The 20,546-nt window shown below is 37.2% G+C and overlaps 1 protein-coding gene across 1 annotated transcript in view; it reads left to right on the forward strand.

Moving 5' to 3' along the window:
• Nucleotides 1-3: 3 nt before the first annotated feature.
• The window catches only part of NAF1 (nuclear assembly factor 1 ribonucleoprotein), a 42,475-nt gene continuing 21,932 nt past the window's right edge, over nt 4-20,546 (forward strand). Inside the window, exons 1-2 of the mRNA XM_045464132.1 lie at nt 4-531; nt 5,062-5,230. Coding sequence (XP_045320088.1) covers nt 203-531; nt 5,062-5,230 — 498 coding nt within the window. The 5' untranslated portion in view covers nt 4-202. The remainder of the gene's footprint in view (nt 532-5,061; nt 5,231-20,546) is intronic.

The raw sequence follows: 20,546 nt of genomic DNA on the forward strand, positions 1-20,546 counted from the left end.
ACGCTCCCCCGGAAGTGCCGCTGAGTAAACGGCGGGGGCGTGTCTCCAGGCAGCTAGGCGTGCAGTTACCCAGAAACGCGGGAAGTTGGGCCCTGGCGCGGTTACAGACGGGAACCCTGTTGTTCTGTCCTTTTCCCGAGGGACCCGCGAGCCTCTCTGAGGGCCCTGAAGGTGAATCCGACTGGGTCTCCGGCGCGACGCCATGGAAGTGGTGGAGGCCGCTGCCGCTCAGTTGGAAACTCTGAAATTTAATGGCACCAGTTTGGGAGATAGCCAGGGTCAGGCGGTGCTGTCTCCGAGCTGTGTACCTGCCCCAGACCCTCGGCCGCCACCACAGTCGGATGAGCGGTCCCCGGACACCGGGCAGGCCGCGGAGGCTCAGCCTGCAAAGGAACAGCCGCCTGAACTCGCGCCGCAATCAAGGCCAGAACCTCCACCGGGAGGGAACTGCGTCACCGGCTCGGGCTCCGCAGAGAAGGCGCGGACCCCAGACTCTCTAGAGACCTCGGACTCGGATTCAGACTCGGACAGGTCCGGTTCCTAGGGGTCCCGGATCTCGGGAGGGTCGGGGGAGGCGCGAGGCCAGGGACTGAGGGTTCTCGCGTGGGCCCGGGAGGGAGGGAGGAGAGGTAGCTAAGCTTACTGAGCACGTGTTGACAAGTAGCTCGGACCGCCCATTCCTCTCTCTTCTGCAAATCGCGTGGTGAATCCGAGATTAATAATCAGATCCCTCTTTCTTAAATGTGGTAGTCTGAAGGGTCCTATGTATAGATCGTAAAAAAAAACCTGAGGATGATGGATTCGATAACCAGTTTGGCGTGTGTCCCTTTACGTTTATGATTTTGAGTTTTGTCGGATCTTCAAACAAACAAACAGGTTTAGAGTGTGTTTTTTTGAGCCAGATGAGTTAAGGAAGGACCAGATACAGGATTTCAGACATTTCCCGTTTGGCTCCTGACAATTTTGTTAATTCGTAGAATTCTTGCAGGGAGCACGTGTTCGTGAAATTAGGGAAACATTGTTATTTAGCATTATTATATGATCTGGATAGATTTTATAAACAGGTTTTTTTTTTTTTTTTTTTTTTTTTTTATAAATATGACACATGTGGTGAGAGAGGACTTAAGGTTGTAGGATGTTACTAAACCACACTGAACGTTATCTACACGTATTTGAGTGTCATGTGGGATACTGAATAGGTGAATAAAATAGAGAGAGGGACCAAAACTAAAACTAAACACATCAATACATAAATTAGAGGTGGTGAGAATTACAGTGAAGGGACAAGTGAGACATTGAGAAAGTAATAGGAGAGGCCAACCCTGTAGGACCCTGTAGCCATGTTAAAGTTTTCATTCAAAGTGTTAGAGAAGCTTTTGAATTTTAAGCAGAGAAATGGCATTCTCAGGTGTATATTCTAATAAGTTTTGCTCTATAGAGAAGGAATTGAACTGGATTCAAGAGTGAAAGAAGAGGGGTGCCTGGGTGGCTCAATCGGTTAAGTCTCCCACTCTTGGTTTCAGCTCAGGTCATCATCTCAGGGTTTGTGGGTTCAAGCCCCACATCGGGTTATGTGCTGATAGTTTGAGCCTGCTTGGGATTCTCTCTCTCTGCCCTTTCTGCACTCGCTCTCTCGCTTTCTCTCTCTCAAAAAAAGAGTGAGAGCAGAGAAGCAAGAGTGGAACAGGGGTTGGTGTGGAAGTAGTTGGAAAGATGTTGCATGAGTCCATGACATGACCATTGTTGTCTGGGTTAAATATTTTGAAGTTGCCCTAATAGGTGGGGCAGTGAGCTAGACAAAGAGACATTGGTGGTGCTGTTTAGTGAAGTGGGGAGTAACCTATCTGGGATGGGGGCTGGAGACAAATAAGAGTGTTTAATTTGAACAGTTAATTTGAGATTTCTTTGACAGCTAATTGTAGATGTCAGAGAAGCATGGGATAATAAATTTAGAGTTCAGAGGACAATTCTTGACTAGAGATGTAAAGTTGAACATCAGATTACAAATAGGATTTAGTTTAACTTTTTATTACAGACATTTCAAATTTGTTGAAAGTAGAGAGTAATGTAATGAATGCCCATGTACTCGTCACCACACTTAAACAGTTTCCATTATTTTGCTAATCTTGTTTTATCTTTTTTTTTAACCTGAGAGTTTTAAAGGAAATCTAAAACAGCATGTCACCTTACCTATATGTTCTTTACATTTCTGACTGATAAAGTACTGTTAAGCAACCACCATGTCATTATCAAATGTAGTAAAATTAACCCTAATTCCTTAATACCACCTAATAGCCAGTCTGTATTCATATTTTGCTAGTTGTCTTTTAATAGTTGGTTTGTTTGAATTAGAATTCAAACAAGATTCTCAAACAGTGCATTTGGATGTTATGTCTGTTTAGTCTCTTTTAAGTGAACGACATTTTTTATTTAATGTTTATTTTTGAGAGAGAGAGAGGGAGAACAAGTGGGGGAGGGGCAGAGAGAGATGGAGACAGAATCTGAAGCAGGCTCCAGGCTCTGAGTTTTAGCACAGAGCCCAACGCTGGGCTCGAACTCACTGGGATCATGACCTGAGCTGAAGTTGGACGCTTTACTGACTGAGCCACCCAGGTGCCCCAAGTGAAGGTCATATGTAAAGCCGTGAAGACAGAAGAAGCCACATGAGGGTGGAATACCCCCTTAACATAGTGGATGCCAAAATATGGAAGTTTTTTGAGGAAGCCAGTGGGAACCATGTCAAATGTTGCTGAGAAGTTAATTAAGATGACAGAAACATGTCCACTGGACTTGACAACATGGGGAATGTTGGTGATCTTGTCAAGGAGTGGTGGTGATGGAAGCCATTTTGGGGTAAAGACTGAATGGGAAGTAAAGGAGCAGAGACAGCATGTGTTAACAACAACCGTGTCAAGAAACTTTAAGGGGAGAAATGAGGCCATTTCCAGGGGAGGAATTCAACAGAGGTAGTGTAGAGTTTTGATATGCTGATGGGAATGATCAGGGATAGAGGGGAAGATTCCTGATAATAGTAATAGTGGGAAGGAGTTCACTGGTAACAGAAGGAAAGACCATACTTGCCAGAACTAATGTCTTAATTTCAAGCACTTAATAGTCCATTGTTTTTCAATGAATTATGGAATAGTATGGACTGGCTGTAGTAGGCAGTTTGAAAAAAAAAAAGCTGTGCTAGACAAAGAAAGAAATAAGTGTACCTTTGGTGGGTAGGGGGTGGCTTCAGAGGAGGTAATATTTGAGTTGAGCCTATAAAGAAGAATGGAATTTTTCTGCCCTGGGGACATTCCAGTCAAATAGCACAAATAATGGCATGAGGTGTGAAAATAAGGGAATTTGGGAAGTTTTATATGCTTCTGTGCTAGAGAAGTGGCAGGAGATGGGATTGTAAAGGTTATCAGGAACCTGATTGCAGAGGGCTCTGAAATACACTAGGAGCATGGCCTGTGTCTTGCACCCAGCATAGATTTATGGAGAAAGTTTTAAAGGTTTTCTCTGTTTAGTGTTTTCTTAATAAAGAAATGGAAAGAATGGTACAAACACACAGCTGTCATCTTGATTTAATACTTATTAACATTTCAGAAGTTAGTTTCAGAGCCATTTTATTTTTTTAAATCTTTATTTATTTTGAGAGAGAGAGAGAGGAGGAGAGAATCCCAAGCAGGCTCTGCACTGTCAGGGCAGAGCCTAACACAGGGCTCCATTTCACCAACCATGAGATCACGACCTGAGCCGAAATCAAGAGATGCTTAACCGACTGAGTCACCCAGGTGCCCCATTAATGAGCCATTTTAAAGTCATTTATAGGTATTATGACACTTTCTCCCTGAATGTTTCAGCATGCATTCTCTAAGGGGACATTTTCTTACATAATCACAATTACCACACATAACAAAATTAATAATTCCCTAAGATCTGATGTCCAATCATGGATGTTTTTTTTTTTTATTTTTTTATTTTAAGCAAGTGTGAACTAATTAGGAGGGAAGGTCATGAAAGGGTGAAAGTTAACAGCAGTAGAAGGAAGGGTTGACTGTAGTGGAAAGAGACTACTAGTGTTAACACCAGTTATACAGTTATTACAGAAAGATAGGTGAGAAATGAGGACCTCCCCCAAATATGGTCATAGTGACAGTGGAAATGGGAGTGAGAAGTGGAGTAGGAGTGAAGTTTGCCATCTGAAGATAGTATTTTATCACTGTGAGATTGCATTAGCTCAAAATGATTCCAACTTTTCCACCTATAGTGAGTGGATTGAAGACTAAGCAATGAAATAGTAGCTCAAGGAGAGAAGCAGGTTTAGTAGGGAGAATGTTTTTTTTTTTTTTTAAACTTGTTGCTAGTATGAGGTAAGTGTAGGTTATTCATACAGAAGTGGCCAGTGTACAGCCAGAGATAAGGGGTGGAGCCTAGAATTTTCATTATCAAAGCAAATGATTTAGGAGTTATCTATAAGGAGTGATGATTGAAATCATTGGAATGGATGAGGTTATCCATGGGAAGAGGACAAAGAAGAAGAAATGAGGATAGACTTTTAAAAACATAAAATGTGCTGAGGGACATAATCAGCAAACAATTTAAGAGGGTTACTGGTAATTGCTGTGGAAATCAAGGGCTAAGGGAGTTTTTAGAGAGTAGAGTGGTCAGCATGATTGGTAATTTTCAGGAGTTTCCCAAGTTGCATGAAACTGAACATTTTATTGGCAATTAAGTGATCTTCTGGTCATTGAGTAGGAAGAAAGGTCTCTTGTTCAGAGATTTCTTTTGTGAGTGATTTGTCACATGCATAATTACATTAAGACAAATGTATGATGTGTGAGACTATTTTAATAAAAAGGTTTTGGGTTATAGCAGAGGTTTTGCAAATGTTACCAATGGATTAAACACTACTTTCCAAAAATCATAGTCAATTTCGAGATGCTAGCTTTTGAATTATATCAGCAACAGTAAATACATAGTAAAGTAGATATTTCCTAGTTGAACACTTGTAATTTAGTACTGTTTTACTACTGCTTTACTAAGTTTTCAACTTTTTCTCCCCTACAGTGACACAGATTCAGATAGTTCAAGCTCCTCCTCGTCCTCATCATCTTCCTCATCATCGTCCTCTCGTCTGTCACTTCCCCCACTGCTGTCAGATGGAGAAGATGATTTACAAGTTGAGAAGGAAAATAAGAATTTCCCTCTTAAAACAAAAGATGAGTTACTCCTTAACGTAAGTACTTCTGTTTGTTCTTAAACTTAATTTGCATGTTATAAAAGATGTTACGTACTAATTCGGGTCTCATTTGGCCTGTATCTGCCTCCATAAATTTGAAGACTTCTCAACCTGTTATTGGGCAGACTTTTGCTATGCCTTGTTTTTTGTTTTGTTTTTGTTTTTTTTTTTTTAACATAAAAGCAAGGATTGATCTGGTTGCTAAAGTTTCTACGGTTGCTTCTAACTCTAAAGTTTGAAAATTGTTCATGCTGGGCATCAACTTTAGTTTGCTACTTTTTTTAAATTTTCTTAGAAAAGATTTCATATGTGGATTTACAACCTTGGTGATGTGTGTGTGTGTGTGTGTGTGTGTGTGTGTGTGTTTGTCCACACGTCAGAAAATTTTGTCCAATAGTAATTGAAATCTTTTTTTTTTTTTTTTAAGTTTATTTATTTATTCCGAGAGAGAGAGTGAGGGGAGAGGCAGAGAGAGGGAGACGGAAAATCCCTGGCAACCTCTGCAATGTCAACTTTAAGCTAGCCGGATGTGGGGCTCAAACTCATGAACCATGGGATCATGACCTGATCTTCAGCCTGAGCTGAAGTCAGGCATTTAACCGACTGAGCCACCCAGGTGCCCCATAATTGAAATCTTTTTATTAGTTTATTTATTTGTAAATGTTTATTTACTTTTGAGAGAGCAAGAGTGTGCATGCCCAAGTGAGCAAACACAGGTGGGGGGAGGGGCAGAGAGAGCAGGAGAGAGAGAATCCCAGACAGGCTCCACACTCAGTGCAGAGCCCAATGTGGGGCTCATTCTCACAAACCATGAGATCATAACCTGAGTTGAAATCAAGAGTTGGACACTTAACTGACTGAGCCACCAAGGCACCCTTGAAATCTTTTTAATTGATTGCATTTAGAGGAGTAGAAAGTGAAATTAGATGGGTAGAGTTTCTTAGGACCCCTATTTACTTGAGGTTTGGGAACATTTTATTGTTGCAGATGGAGAAAACTTGTTCATTACAGGATGGTATTTATTGGCACCTGATAGGTTTGGTTTGTAAAGTAGTCTCGTGTGGTTATTTCCTCTTAAACTGTAAACCGTTCCTAGAAGGATGGTGATAGTTTGGTTGAAACCTCATGATCCAATAGAAATATCTCCTCAGAATTTCAGAATATAGGCTATATTGCCCCATGTTTATTCTCTCTATACCCATATGTACTTTACTTATTGCTAATGTTTTTTAAAAATTTAATGATCACTAATTACAGTTATTATGTAATAACTTAAATCAATGAAACATTTTAGTACAAGGTTTGAAAGCATTTTATTTTTTAATTTTTAATTTTGAAAACATTTTAAAAGCCTGGAGGTAATTGGGCACCTTTTTATGACCTACCAATATTATTTCTTTTTCTCTACTTGTAGTGAGAAATATCCTATCTTATGCTTTATGTATTGAAAACCGCTTGGATTTTTATGCAGCTTCATCAAACTACAGACATTGATATCCCTTCCTGGCCTTTTTATGCACAGGCTCTCCCAATTTATGACTATTTTCTGAAAATATTGGGAGACTTCTTTGGTCTTTCTCTTGTATTTTGGTCACCTTTCTAAGTTTTCTCAGATCAACAAATAAAGGACTGCAGTACTCCTGTATATATATCATTTAAAAAATTTTTTTTTAATTTACTCATTTTTGAGGGACAGAGACAGAACATGAGTGGGGGAGGGGCAGGCTCACCCTGAAGCAGGCTCCAGGCTCTGAGCTGTCAGCACAGAGCCCAATGTGGGACTCAAACTCACAGACTGCAAGATCATGACCTGAGCTGAAGTTGGACACTTGACCAACTGAGCCACCCAGGTGCCCCTGTATATCATTTTTTAAATTTATCTTACTATACCTGGAATTTTACCTTGTGAATCTCTTGAAATGTAATGCAAAATTTTAGTCTATATGTTTAAGTATTTTTCTTGGTATATTGTGCTCATATTTTCATCAGAAAACCAAAAGGATCCATGTTTACACAGAGGTCAGGAACTACCTTCTGGAAGGCTGAGTTCATATCTCATCTTTGTAGCTTCCATAGTAACAGGTAGGGTGCTTGATAGATAATGAGTTGTCAGTCAAGAGTAATATATGATTGTAGAATGAGTAAGGGAACTGGCATTTTATATTCATTCATTCTTAAACTATTCTAGCACACCTGTCATATACTGAGTGCTATAAACAAAACCCTCCAGTTTCTGCTCTCATAGTGCTTGGTGGAGAGAGACAGACAGTAAATAAAGCAGAGACAAATATAATTTTGGAAGTGCTATTGAATTGTGAAAGTATGTTTGGTTAGTATCAGAAAATTACAGGTTTGCTGGGAAGGTATGTTAGCTTTTGAAACTTGAACGGTGGGCCAGTCTCTTCCCTTTTGTGCCAGTTCTGAGGGATCTTTGGGAAGGATGGAAGAAGCAATTATAGTCTTTACTTTTCAACTTTGGATTCTTGAGTAGCTTTTCACTTTATTTTATATTTACATGATTAGGAAGTCAATTTATTGGAAATTCCTAATCCTTTAGACTACTGCTACTAGAGTTGAGTGGAGGAACGAGTTCCTTGGTCTGCCATAAATCTTTGACTTAGGGCTGTGAAAGAGTATATATTAGGACTCCTTCAGGACTTCAGCTCTCAAGTTCAAGGGAGAAGAATGACTTGGCCCTGATGAGCAAGGATGGTATGGTTACACATACTGTGTATCTTTAGGACTCTGCCTTTTTCTCTGTTGATCAGTAGGTTTTTCTCCATAGACCTGGCAGTTTGGCCATTGATATTCCTATATGCGAGTCTTGTGAAGGACTTAATACTGGTTTACCTGGGGCCTGGTACACAGCCCTGAACACATCATTGAGGCCAGTGGAATGTGTCTTCGGATTGCTTGAGCATTAGTCACAGTCACTCCTGTTTATGTGGGAAAGTATGTAGGAGAGTAAGTGCTTTAGAGAAAGTACATGGGCATGTGTGAAGGTGGGAGCATGTACAAGCCAGTTTACAGAAAGGGAGTGTGAATGTGTGTGTATTTTGAGGAGGGTGAGGGTTGTGTGGTTAACACCAAGCCATGCAAACCACAAGGAATGGGTTCTCTGTCATAGGAAAGGGAGGCTTCTATCCATTTTGGAAAAGGATGCTATTTAGTCAGTAATAACAGTTATCGTATTAGAGAATAAAAGGGAAATACTTGGAAGAGGTTATCACACGTGACTTATGTTGGACTCTTGTGGTTGTGAGTAGCAGAGGCTCTCCAATTACCTCGAGAAGGGAGATGTATTGTAAACTTACTTGGGGAGGAAAGCCATTGGGAACTAGGCAGCTATTGAGGATGGCCATGCTGTTTCTTTTATAGGCCTCTTGGATATTCTCCTAGTTCTCTGAGTGTCATTTTATTCTTTCTTTACTTACTGACTTCTTCTGTTTACCTGTAGATTCATCTTTTTAATTCTAGCTCCCACATAGATTGTGACCCTGGCTATCTAGTATCTTCTGTCATCTTCCCCTTGATAAACCAGACAGTTAGTGCTATATTTCTTTGCTGACTTTGGGACAGTCCTATTATTTAGCTTATTAGATTTGTCTTTGTGTGTGTGTGATTTTGTTTAAGTAAAAACAAAATAAGTAAAAATAAATAAGTTTATTTATTTATTTATTTATTTGTTTTTGAAAATGACAGTCTACTTTTCTGGGAACTATCCCCTCTTGACAACTAGCTCTAGCCAGTATCAAATGTACCATCTTTTTCAGATCATACTGATATATCCTTTTAGCAGGGATTGTGCATAGAACTGTTTCATCTATGTAGTCTATTTAATTTAATTTCATAATGAAATGCTGAAGAAAATTAATGAGACCTACTATTCATGTTGTCTTTGCTAAAAGGTACACATAAGTTAAAATCGACCAAGCAGTTCTATCCATTAGAGAGTTTCTGCTGGATGTTAGAGATCTCTAGAACATAGACATGCCCAATTTATCCCAGTTTTCCCCGTCTTACCTCTTTATAACATGTCTCATATTCTAGGCTGTTTCTACTGCCATTGAGGCATGCTGAGCATCATTTTTACCTTCAGTTAGTCTGTCAGGCAGGAATGTTGCCTCCCTGGATCTAGCTTTTTAAATCTTTTCTATTGTTGGAAAGTTAGGTCCTGGTGATCTAACTACTAACTATTGCAGGTCTTTAATTGTAAGTATATGGGAGATAGTGAAGTAACCTCAAGATTGTTCTTTTAGAATTAACCTTAGAGTGTTGCAGTAATCCCTTTGGATGACAAGATATGGTTATAACTTGATTTAAAAAAAGGAGGGGTGAAGAGAAGAGGAAAAAAAGAGGGAATGGTTAGCCATACCATAGAGGCATTGAAAAGGAGGGTAATTTTAGATGGCTCTATTTATAATGTCACAATTACGTAATATATGCTGTTAAATTTAGCCAAGTGGAATTATTCTTTTATCATATACTCCTCTTTAATGCTGAGAAGGTGTATATTGAACCTCCACAGTAAATGTAAAGCAGCGTAGATATTACAGCTTTGAAACTACATTAGACCACATTGAGTTTATTCAGTGTTTCAGTGAATTGGAAAATTAGGTCCTTTTTGAAAAACTTTCTCAGCAGTTTATGCCCTGAACTGTTTATTCAAATAAATCAGATGTAATTAAAAATTTAGAGTTGTAAAAACGTTTAAGGGATTGTGACATTTCAAAATCTTAATCAGAAATTAATTTTATACATTAATGCCTATTATTTTCTCTTCTGAAAACCTGAAGGGTTTTACTTAACATTCAAAAGTTATGGTTACAGTGCTTATGGGGATAAAAAATAGATAATGCTGTAGTAGGCATAATAGTATGTATTTATACACATAATATAACATGACCAAGAAAAAACTTTAATGCTTTAGGCAATTTTTGGTACCTTCATAATTTAGAGACTGCCTATGTTATATTGTAAAACAAATGCATTTTGTGGTTAGGTTGAGTACACTATATTTTCTTTCTGATTTTGGCAGTGCAGATGCATATCCTAAAACATCCTAACATAAGCGTATGGAGACTATCTGGACCACCTCAAGTGGTCAGAAGTTACTTACAGCCAATTATTTCATGCCTGTTGATCTCCCACCATCTATGAAACTGTATTGCACCTTGGTCTTCACTTAAAAATCATAGAAAGAATATGTTGTTTTCGAGGCCTACCTTGCTTTATAAGTTTTGCCTTAAATGAAGGCTTCTTTCAACTTTAGCTTTTTATGACTCTAGGTACATTTGAAATTACTGCATTCATTGTATCATAGAATACTGATGACACTTCTAACATTCTTTTTGGAATGTTTGGTATTTAAGAAATGGCTTATGTACTTAAGAGGAGATACTTTTAATTTTTTTTTTTTTTTCAACGTTTATTTATTTTTGGGACAGAGAGAGATAGAGCATGAATGGGGGTGGGGCAGAGAGAGAGGGAGACACAGAATCGGAAACAGGCTCCAGGCTCTGAGCCATCAGCCCAGAGCCCGACGCGGGGCTCGAACTGACGGACCGCGAGATCGTGACCTGGCTGAAGTCGGACGCTTAACCGACTGCGCCACCCAGGCGCCCCAAGAGGAGATACTTTTAAATTAATATGTGGTACTCTTTAAAAATAGTGCTCAGATTTTTTTTAAAAATTAAAATTTCATGCTTCGTTATACAAAATTATTTTAGTAAAGCTTATAGCAAGTAGAAATGATCCCTTAAACTTCAAATAAATAGTGTTTTATCCATTAGAGTAACCATATATGTTCTGTGAATATACCATATGGTTATTATTACACAGAAACATTCCATTTGTTACATTCTCCAATTCCTCAGTAGATTTTAATAAGTAAGTTCTGATTGCTTTAGAGGATAAAGACAAATGTCTGTTAAAGGGGAATCTAGTTAGAGAGTGACACCAGAAAGTTAATGATTGGATGCCTGAGGAATGCTACTAGCCTTAAAAAGCTGTGGGATTTTCTGTAAGAGCAGATAACTTGCACTGCAGGGGTCAAGGAAGTCATCCTGACTTGATCTTAAATTACAAGGTAAGATAGGTATGGAAAGGTGACAGGCGAAGAGAATATGAACTTTCCCACTGAATAGATCCAGGGTGTTGCTTGGCAGTTGTATTCCCAGTGTTGGTTACTAGTAGGGGCTCAGAGAGTGTTTCTTCATTCATTCATTCATTCATTCATTCATTCATCATCCATACAGCTAATGTCGTCAGTTCTAAAATGGGCACTTTTTCATTTGTTAACATTTTAAAATTTGGGACTAATAATTGATGACATTTAAAAATTTTTTGGACAGTGCTTTATCTTTGTGATATATAAAGTTAGTGTCTTATTTGATGAAATACGGACTCCTCAGTTAACAAAAGAATGCTTAGAGTTATATTTATTGCTAAAGATTTTTTCGTATTGAGATCTTACTTTAATGTTTATGTGAATGAACTTTTGGAGATACTAGGAACTTTGTTTCTGACAGTAATTTTAGAGAAAAACAGGATAAGAACATTGTATTTATTTAAAAAGAAAAATATAAAGACACTGCAGAGAAGTGTTGACTCATTTTTTAGGTGAAAATATTTAATGGGCTAGTCTCAATCTTAAATTTAGTGTCATATACAATAGAGTAATTCATGATGGCAATTAATGTGTACTGGTGAGAGATAGCTAAAGAAAAAGCTGAGTCCCATGGAACATTGTAAAAGTACTTTTTGTAAAGTTGATGAATTAGACTACTACTAAATGTTATATGTGGTCATAGTTACCACACAGTGTACAGACCTAATCCATTCTTTTTTCCAATATGTTTTACCAGCTATAGGGAAAAAAAAAAAAATTCCATTCATGGCTCTCAGTACTCCAGGGATTGGTTCCTACTTTCCAACCATATCTGAAAAGTGAAGGCTCACCTAATAGCATCAGGTAATTGGCTGCCACATGCATGTCCTGTATTCTTGAGTAATCTGAGGAAAGTGGCCAGATAATTTTATTCCACTTTCCTCACTTTTAAAAATTCTCCCCAGTCTGCACCAGAAAGGATTAGTTGCCACTTGGAATGTTTGATTCCTTTTCTATTACCCTCTGCTGCCCTTTTTGTAGATTTGTGAGTGAAAATCCAAATCAGGGTTCTTTAGATAATTTTGCCTCAGAAAATCATAAATTACTGATCTCTCTCTTTTTTTTTCTTTTACTAATTTTTTTTTCTTGCCCCATAAGTCTTAAAGAAATAGAGAATTCAAGATCATTGTAATGCACAAATGTCATCTTCTCAGAGGGCCATATTTGACCCATTAGCTCCTTCCAATTTTGCGATGAAGTCTTTGACACCCATTTTTTGACTAGTGTATCTACAGTTTAATAGGATGGATTTTTAATGTTCTATGGTACTCATTTGAATATTGTGCTTAATTGAACAACCTTGTAGGCCATACAGATGTTCAAGAATCAGAATATAATAAGCTTGTAACACGAACAATAATTGCTCTTTCACGGATATTTCAGAAGTGTAGTTAGGGCCATGCATTTCTTTAATGCCGTGGTTATGGGTATCTATTATCCAGAATTACAGTAATTGTGTTTGAGGCTGGTATATAATTTCTATCTTACTGTGCTGTCTTTTTGATTACATGCAGTTAAACATTTTTTAAATTGCATTATTAGCCATTTGTGTGAAATATTCAGAACTTTTGCTCACTTTTCTCACTATTTAGAATAAGAAAACCAGGACGCCTGGGTGGCTCAGTTGGTTAAGAGTTTGGCTCTTGATTTTGGCTCAGGTCATGATCTCACAGTTCATGAATTTGAGCCACCATGTCAAGCTCCATACTGACAGCGTGGAGCCTGCCTTAGGGTTCTCTCTTCCTCTCTCAGCCCCTCTCTGTCTCTCTCTCTTTCTCTCTATCTCTCAAATAAATAAATACAATAAATAAAACTTAAAAAAAAATCATCTTTAGAATAAGAAAACTGGTTCCCAGAGAGTGATTTGCCTGAGGGTAGTATTTAAGTAGGGGGAAGCAGATTCAGAACTAGTAACAGATGTGATTCCAGTCTGCTGTATTTTTAGTGTTTGTGTAGAAATGCATATGTAGCAATATTAGAATTTGATCATTTGAACTTTGGTTATTTGGTTTCTGAATAATGTAGCATATTTTGTCTTGGTGATAGATGATTGTATCATACTGTAATAAGCTTTCTTAAATTGTATTTGCTTGGACCATCATATTGTCTTTTAATAAAGACTTTGACTTGGAACTGTAGATTGTGTAGGAAATAAGTGATTGAATTTCTTAGTATGTTGAATTCCCGTCGTTCATTTGCCAAATGCTGGTATGTGACTAGGGATTTTTATTTCCATGTCGCCTTTTCTTCTGCTGATGATGTGAATGAAGTATTTTTCTTCCTTTTCTTGCCTATTCTTTGTTATTACAAATACAGGTTTTGAATAAGTATGTCCAGAACTATTTTTACTCTTCTTTGATTTTGAGTCAGTAAACATAACACTCACTGTATTTAAACAGTAGGATAGATATTTATCTCTGGTTGCAGATACTGTACATCCAAGACAGGTTTTAGTTTTTTTTTAATTTTGGGAAGTAAAAGTCATAAAAATAGAGATTGATCACAAATCTTCATTTCCCAGGTAGAGTATTCAGATTATCATTAAGGCTTAATAGTAATATGGTGTATGCTGTTGTAATGTGGCCTTAAAATTATATCTGTATTGATGGCCGAAAACAGATGGGTACTATTATTACCTGGGTGTGTGTTTTGTAGTGGAGGGCTTTTTGGATGTCTGAGAACATAAAGCAGTGCTGTTCAGTAGACTCTGCAATGGTGGAAATGTTCTATATCTGTGCTGTGTTAATACTGTAGCTGTTGAGCATTTGAAATGTGGCTAGTCCAACTAAAGACTGCATTTTAAATTTTATTCAGTTTTAGTTAAATTTAAATAGCCAAATGTAGTTAGAGTCTGGTGTTGTATAAGCAGAATAAAAGAAGCCTTTTTACCTACTTATCCATCTTTCCATGAGGGTTGTAGGTTAATCCAGGCTCATACTTTAATCTTCCTTACCTGCAGTATATAGCCTTTTTGTCTTTTATTTTCAGTACACTTGATTTTTGCTTATGTGATGGAGAAGGTCTTTCTATCTCAGATTTCCCTCATCACCTCTACCTTCAGCTTTTTAGTTTATCAGTATGATTTTTAGTTTTAATTCTTTATATCCTGTGTGTACTGTCAAGAGCAGTAGTGTCCTTCAGTATGTGTTCTGGCTATTTTTCCCCCTTTTTGGAGTGTGTCTGTGTTTTTCCTCTTTTTTTGTGACAAATGTATCCTTTCCCCACTCATGGAAAACAAAATGATTGATTTTTATTTCTTTAAAGGAGATTATGTGACTGAGCAGATTTATTCGTTACCTTACCAGGAACAGCTGCTGAACAGCGACTGTGTTATCGGGCAGCCAGGTGTTAATCTAATAATTGTAATGATGTTTGCTGCTGCAAACCTGAGGTATCTATGCATCAGTCCTGGGCAACGAAGCTCCCTTAGAAGCCTGTGTTTCTTACTCTCATTCCTTGAGGATTCTCTTTTGATTCCTGGGAATTACATTTCCATTATTTGATTTTGCCGATTGAAAAAGACTGTGACCTCTTCTGAGAGTTTTGTTTAACTTAGACTGATGAGGTAAGTCATTTCATTTAAGAAATATGTAGTAAGCACCTACTATGTGCTAGCTACTGTTCGGGGTGCCACAGCAATCAGCAAGGCTGACCAAGTCCTGCTTGTTGTTGTATTTATTGTCTAGTTAAGGGAGTGGACTTCAAGCAAGTAATAAACACATGGGATGTTAGACAGTAAAGTGTTTTACAAAAAAGAAATTAGCAGGGTGATTTAATAAAGAGTAACTAGGCTTGGTGTGGTGGTACTTCAGATTTTATAGTTAGGGAAGAGAAAGTAAATTTGACATCCAAACATCAAGACAAGATCTCTTACTGCCCAGTCTGACATAGCAATCCAAGGAACTTTCCTCTTGAAACTTCTGAAGTTCTGTCTCTTTGAACCTGACAAAAATCTTTATGGAAAGCATATGTGTTTAAAAAGGACAAATATAATATCTCTTCTTCTCTGATCCAGTCCCCAAGATGTTGTCATGTTCAAAGCAAATATACTGCTTTACTTCACTGGACTTTCAAAGGTAAACGCCCAAACATATAAAGCTTTTAATCTGGAATTGTACTAGGCTGATTTCACTTATTTCTGATAAATTTTATGCACAATATTTAGTTTGTTATATACTTCTTGTGTTCTGCAGAGTATTTGTGAGAGAGATTTCATATATCACTTAAATACGTCTTTTACTATTAAAAGGCAATTTAATGCCTTCATTGACCTTTTTTAGGAATGCTTAGAAAACATTCCTATGTTACAAGATACTGGGATAACTGAACTAGAACTAGAGGTATGGTGGTGATCACAGATAACAGTATTTCTGGGTTTTTTTTCCCTGAGTTTGGTTCTGTATGGGACTAGAGATCCTCCTCATTTGTAGGCAGTTTTGTCCTGTTAATACACAGCTCGGAAACAGGATAACAGGAATTAAGGAAGCCTCTCAGACTCTGCTTTTGACCACAGTTGTGAGTTCCTGCCCCACTACAAATATTCTGGCTTTGTATATCTTCCCCTGTCATCCTCATTGCTAGATGTGTCTCATAAACATCCTTAGAGAACATCAGGATTTCATCAGATGTTGAAGCTGACCTGCTGAACTTATAGTAAATGATGTTATAACGATCTCAAATGATGATGAAAAGGCATTAGATAAAGTTCAACAGTCTGATCTAAAAAAAAAAAAAAAATCCACACACAAATAGAAACACAAATAGGAATAGATGGTCACTTTCTTAACCTTTTTAAAAAGAAATTTCAGTCAAGACACATCATTATGCTTAACATTAAAACATTCCTAATAAAAACTCACTCATCATGCCCTCTATCATTACAGTTGCTTGACACTTGATATTCTGGAAATAGCAACCAATATTATTTGAAAAGTTAAAAACATGATGTAATGATGTTGAAAAGGAGAGGGATTTAATACGGTAATATAGTGAATACACAAGAAAGTAATTGGACATAAATTTCAGCATGATGCTTTTTTGTGTTCAAATAATACCCTATAAAGATACATTTATAATAGCAAAGATACTAAGTAACTAGGAATTTATAATATCAAATAAGGTAGAAGATCGCTTTAAATAAACCTAAGGACTATTTATGACTTATAAAAAGACAACTCTAAACGTGATTTTAATCACTACTAACAAGACTCATATATGACAAAATGGTTTTAAAGTTTCAGTAGTGAAATAAACCTGAGAATAGTTAGGAAAATTTCCAAGGGGAAAAATATGGATGAAGTGAATAGAAGAACTTGCCTTATTCCCAAATATTAAAACATGTAACGAAAGGCACAGTTGTTAAAATAGTTTAGGACTGACACTGAAATAAATCAGTGGAACTGAGTGGAGATTTCAGTAAAAAACCCAAATATATAAGTACATTTAGTACATGTTAAAATTTATTCTTCAAATCAGTAGAGGAAAGGATGGATTGTTCTATAACACATGGGAATAATTGGCCAGTGATATGGATAAAGATAAAGCCAAACTTTGCTTTGCTTTTATACAGAAGTAAAATTATAAATGGACCAAATTGAAATATTAAAAATGAGATTAGAAGCAATGAAAATATCAGTGAATTTAAAAAGCGATTTTGGTATAGGGAAGGTCTTTCTTTTTGTGACACAAGTGTCAAAAGCCAAAGAAAGAAAAGCTTGATATGTTTAACTACATAAAAATTAAGATGCTGAAGTTCGTTAAGCAACTTAAATGCATTCTGGGAGGTAAGGAAGTGGATATTTTCTTCATATTTGATAAAGGGCAAATGTTCTTTAATACAAAGTTCTTATAAATTTATAAAAAGATAAATTTTAAAGAAAAATGTATAAGATATACAAACAATTCATAAACAGAGAGCCAGGAAACACGTAAAGATGCATAGTCTTCCTGATTAATGAAGAAATTCAAATTAAAGCAAGATGTATTTTATATTGTAGACCTCTCAGACTGGCCAGGGTTTCAGGGTTGCTTCTCAGTGATTACAAGAATCTGGGAAAATCTCTCATCATTTGTGGAATTGTTAACTGATGAACCTTTTTGACTCCCCCCCCCCCCCCCCCCCCCCCCGAGACAGAAACGTAGTGCAAATGGGGGGAGGGGCAGAGAGACAGGGAGACACAGAATTTGAAGCAGGCTCCAGGCTCTGAGCTGTCAGCCCAGAGCTGGAGCCCATTGCAGGGCTCGAACCCACGAACTGTGAGATCATGACTTGAGCCAAAGTTGGACGCTTAACTGACTGAGCCACCCAGCTGCCTCTGACAAAACCTTTTTGGAAAGAAATTTAACAGTATCAGTAAAAAATGAAAAGTGTTTATACCTTTGGATCTAGCAGTTCTACTTACAGGAATTTATAACAGGAGTTATGCAAAGATATATGTGAAAGTTCATTGTATCGTTAGGTATGATAAAAATTAAAAAGTGGCAAATATATCAGGTGACTGGTATTAAATTATAGTCCATCTATACAGTGATATACTGTAAGAATGTTTAAAAAATTAGGTGTTTGTTTTGTTGTAGAAAGATGTACAAAATGATAGGTAAAAAGGATAGCTTGCATAATTGGATATTTTAAGTAAAATATTTTAAAGTTAGAAACGTAGAGTTTATATCTGCATAGTAAGTGTATTTAAAAGACTGTTAACAGCCATCTTTGGAGAGGAATTGGGAGGTTGAAGATAATAAGGTTGGGGAATTTTTGCTTTTTGCTTTGAATCCTTCTGTACTGTTTTTTTCCTTTTTTTAAAAAAGGGAACATATATTTTATATTTTAAAGTTAAAGGAAATCAAAACAGTATCAGAATATAGATCGATACCAAAATATAATGACTGTATATTGCATAGATTTTTATTCCTCTTCATAGAAAATGAAAAACAAGGAGCTTTTCATTTTGTGGCCAAATAGCATTTATTTATTTGAGAATAACATTGATTTTTGTGTCCTAAGTGTTAATGGCATGTGGTCTACCTCAGTTCAGAAGTTTTCCCAAAAGCTCTAACAGCGCTTTCTCTTTTGGAGACTTCTTATTCTTTGTTCTGCCTCCATGATCCTGAGTTTATTTAAGCAGTGGGCTTTATCACAATCACAAAGTGATGAAAATTTTTGTATTAGATTTAACTATAATTTGGTTAGTCAGTGGGGCAGATTTCAGATTTCATCACTATACTTCTGTATTAGTGTGGTGCCTGGGTGACCTAGTCAGTTAAGTGTCTGACTCTTGATTTTGGCTCAGGTCACGATCTCACAGTTTGTGAGTTCGAGCCCTGTGTTGGGCTCTGCACTGACAACGTGGAGCCTGCTTGGGATTCTCTCTCCTTCTTTCTGCCCCCCCCCCCCTCAAAATAAGTAAGTAAACTTAAAAAAAATAAATTTACACTTTTGCATTAGAAAATGCCATTTGCGGGGCGCCTGGGTGGCTCAGTCGGTTAAGCCTCCGACTTCAGCTCAGGTCACGATCTCACAGTCTGTGAGTTCGAGCCCCGCGTCAGGCTCTGGGCTGATGGCTCAGAGCCTGGAGCCTGCTTCCAGTTCTGTGTCTCCCTCTCTCTCTGCCCTTTCCCCGTTCATGCTCTGTCTCTCTCTGTCTCAAAAATAAATAAACGTTAAAAAAAAAAAAAAAAAAAGAAAATGCCATTTGCTATTTTTAAGAGGTGCCACTCCTAGAAGCAGAAATCAGTGTGATTTGTTCTCTTAAATATCAGTAAAGCCTTCCTGTCTGCAGTCTCCCAGTGTTACAGTTCTCCATTCTTGTATTTAACTGGGTGTGGGATTTCTTTACCTAAGAACTTCTTAAACAGGTCTGTTCCTTGTCACGTGTTCTGTATCATTTCTACCAACTGTACTCCCTTCTCTATTCTAATGTACACATGGACCACTTTCAAACCATGGTCTTGACAAGAAAAGACTTTCCATGTTTAATATGCAAAAATGAACAGTGGCTGTCCTCTCCCTAAAAGAATTCAGAAAAATTCTAACATAAGACAGTCATTTCCTCTACCACCATCTAGACTAACCTTGCAGAGATTAAGTCTTCAGCATTGAGTTGGTTGAGACTTTTAGTGTGGTTTTTCGTAATTCTTGATCAGAAAATAGAAGCAAGTTATACACTTCAACTCTGGTTATATGATTTGTTAAAAACCTTGTTTGATCCCTGAAGAAGAAAATGATTACCCAAGATACATTCATCTGCAGTATACTGTATTGTTTAGGTTTTCCCATCTTTTCCGACATTTCTTCAGAAGTTATCTTTTTCCTCCCAGACTAACTCCTGATATGTCATCCATAGGATCTTTACACTTTCAAGCCTTCTTAAGGAAAAAACTTCCTTGTAAAAGTTAATTATGATCTTTTGGAAAAGGTCAAAAATAGAAAGCTCTGTTTATTTACTTTAAAACCTAAGGTCAGTTTTATTCTTAAATTTCTCTTCAACTTCATCTCTACTTCAACGTCTAGTTTCTATAGCAACTGAGATAGGGTCAAAAAAGAGGAATTGTAAAGAAATTTAGTTTTTAACATAAAGAAAGAAGATTCCAGGAACACAGTCACCGCTTTTGCAGGTTGGAGCCTACATTCTGTATCCTAGATATTCTGTATTTTTTCCTGAAGAGGCCAGACGTTTACTCTCTTTCACAAAGCCCCAGAAAAGATTGCTGCTTGTCTTCAACTGTTTAGTCCCAATCAAATTGATTAACAAAATTAAGACGGCTAAGAGAGAGAACACTTCTGTTGGAGAAGTCGTAGTGACCAGTAGAATGATTTTTCTGGGACTCACTGTGTGAATTGTCTATTTTTTAAATCATGCATTCCTTAACAGTGATAGCTTTTTTTTTTTTTTTCTTTTCTTTGTCTTATTCAAGTGTGATTGGTGGGAAAATCTAGGTACTTTTGTCTGTGTTCTTTGTCTAGCTGGATTAAGCTATAGATGTTATTGTATTACTCATGTGGGGAGATATTGGAGGTGGGAGAAATACTGCCAGTCACTAACAAGGATAACATCAAAGTGATGTTTTGAGTGCCTAACGTTACATCGTCAGACATGTTTATAAAACTTTAAATAGAAATGATGTCCCATTTTTTTTTTTAAGTTG

Source organism: Leopardus geoffroyi, chromosome B1 (genome assembly GCF_018350155.1).
Source record: "Leopardus geoffroyi isolate Oge1 chromosome B1, O.geoffroyi_Oge1_pat1.0, whole genome shotgun sequence".
Taxonomy (NCBI): Eukaryota; Metazoa; Chordata; class Mammalia; order Carnivora; family Felidae; genus Leopardus; species Leopardus geoffroyi.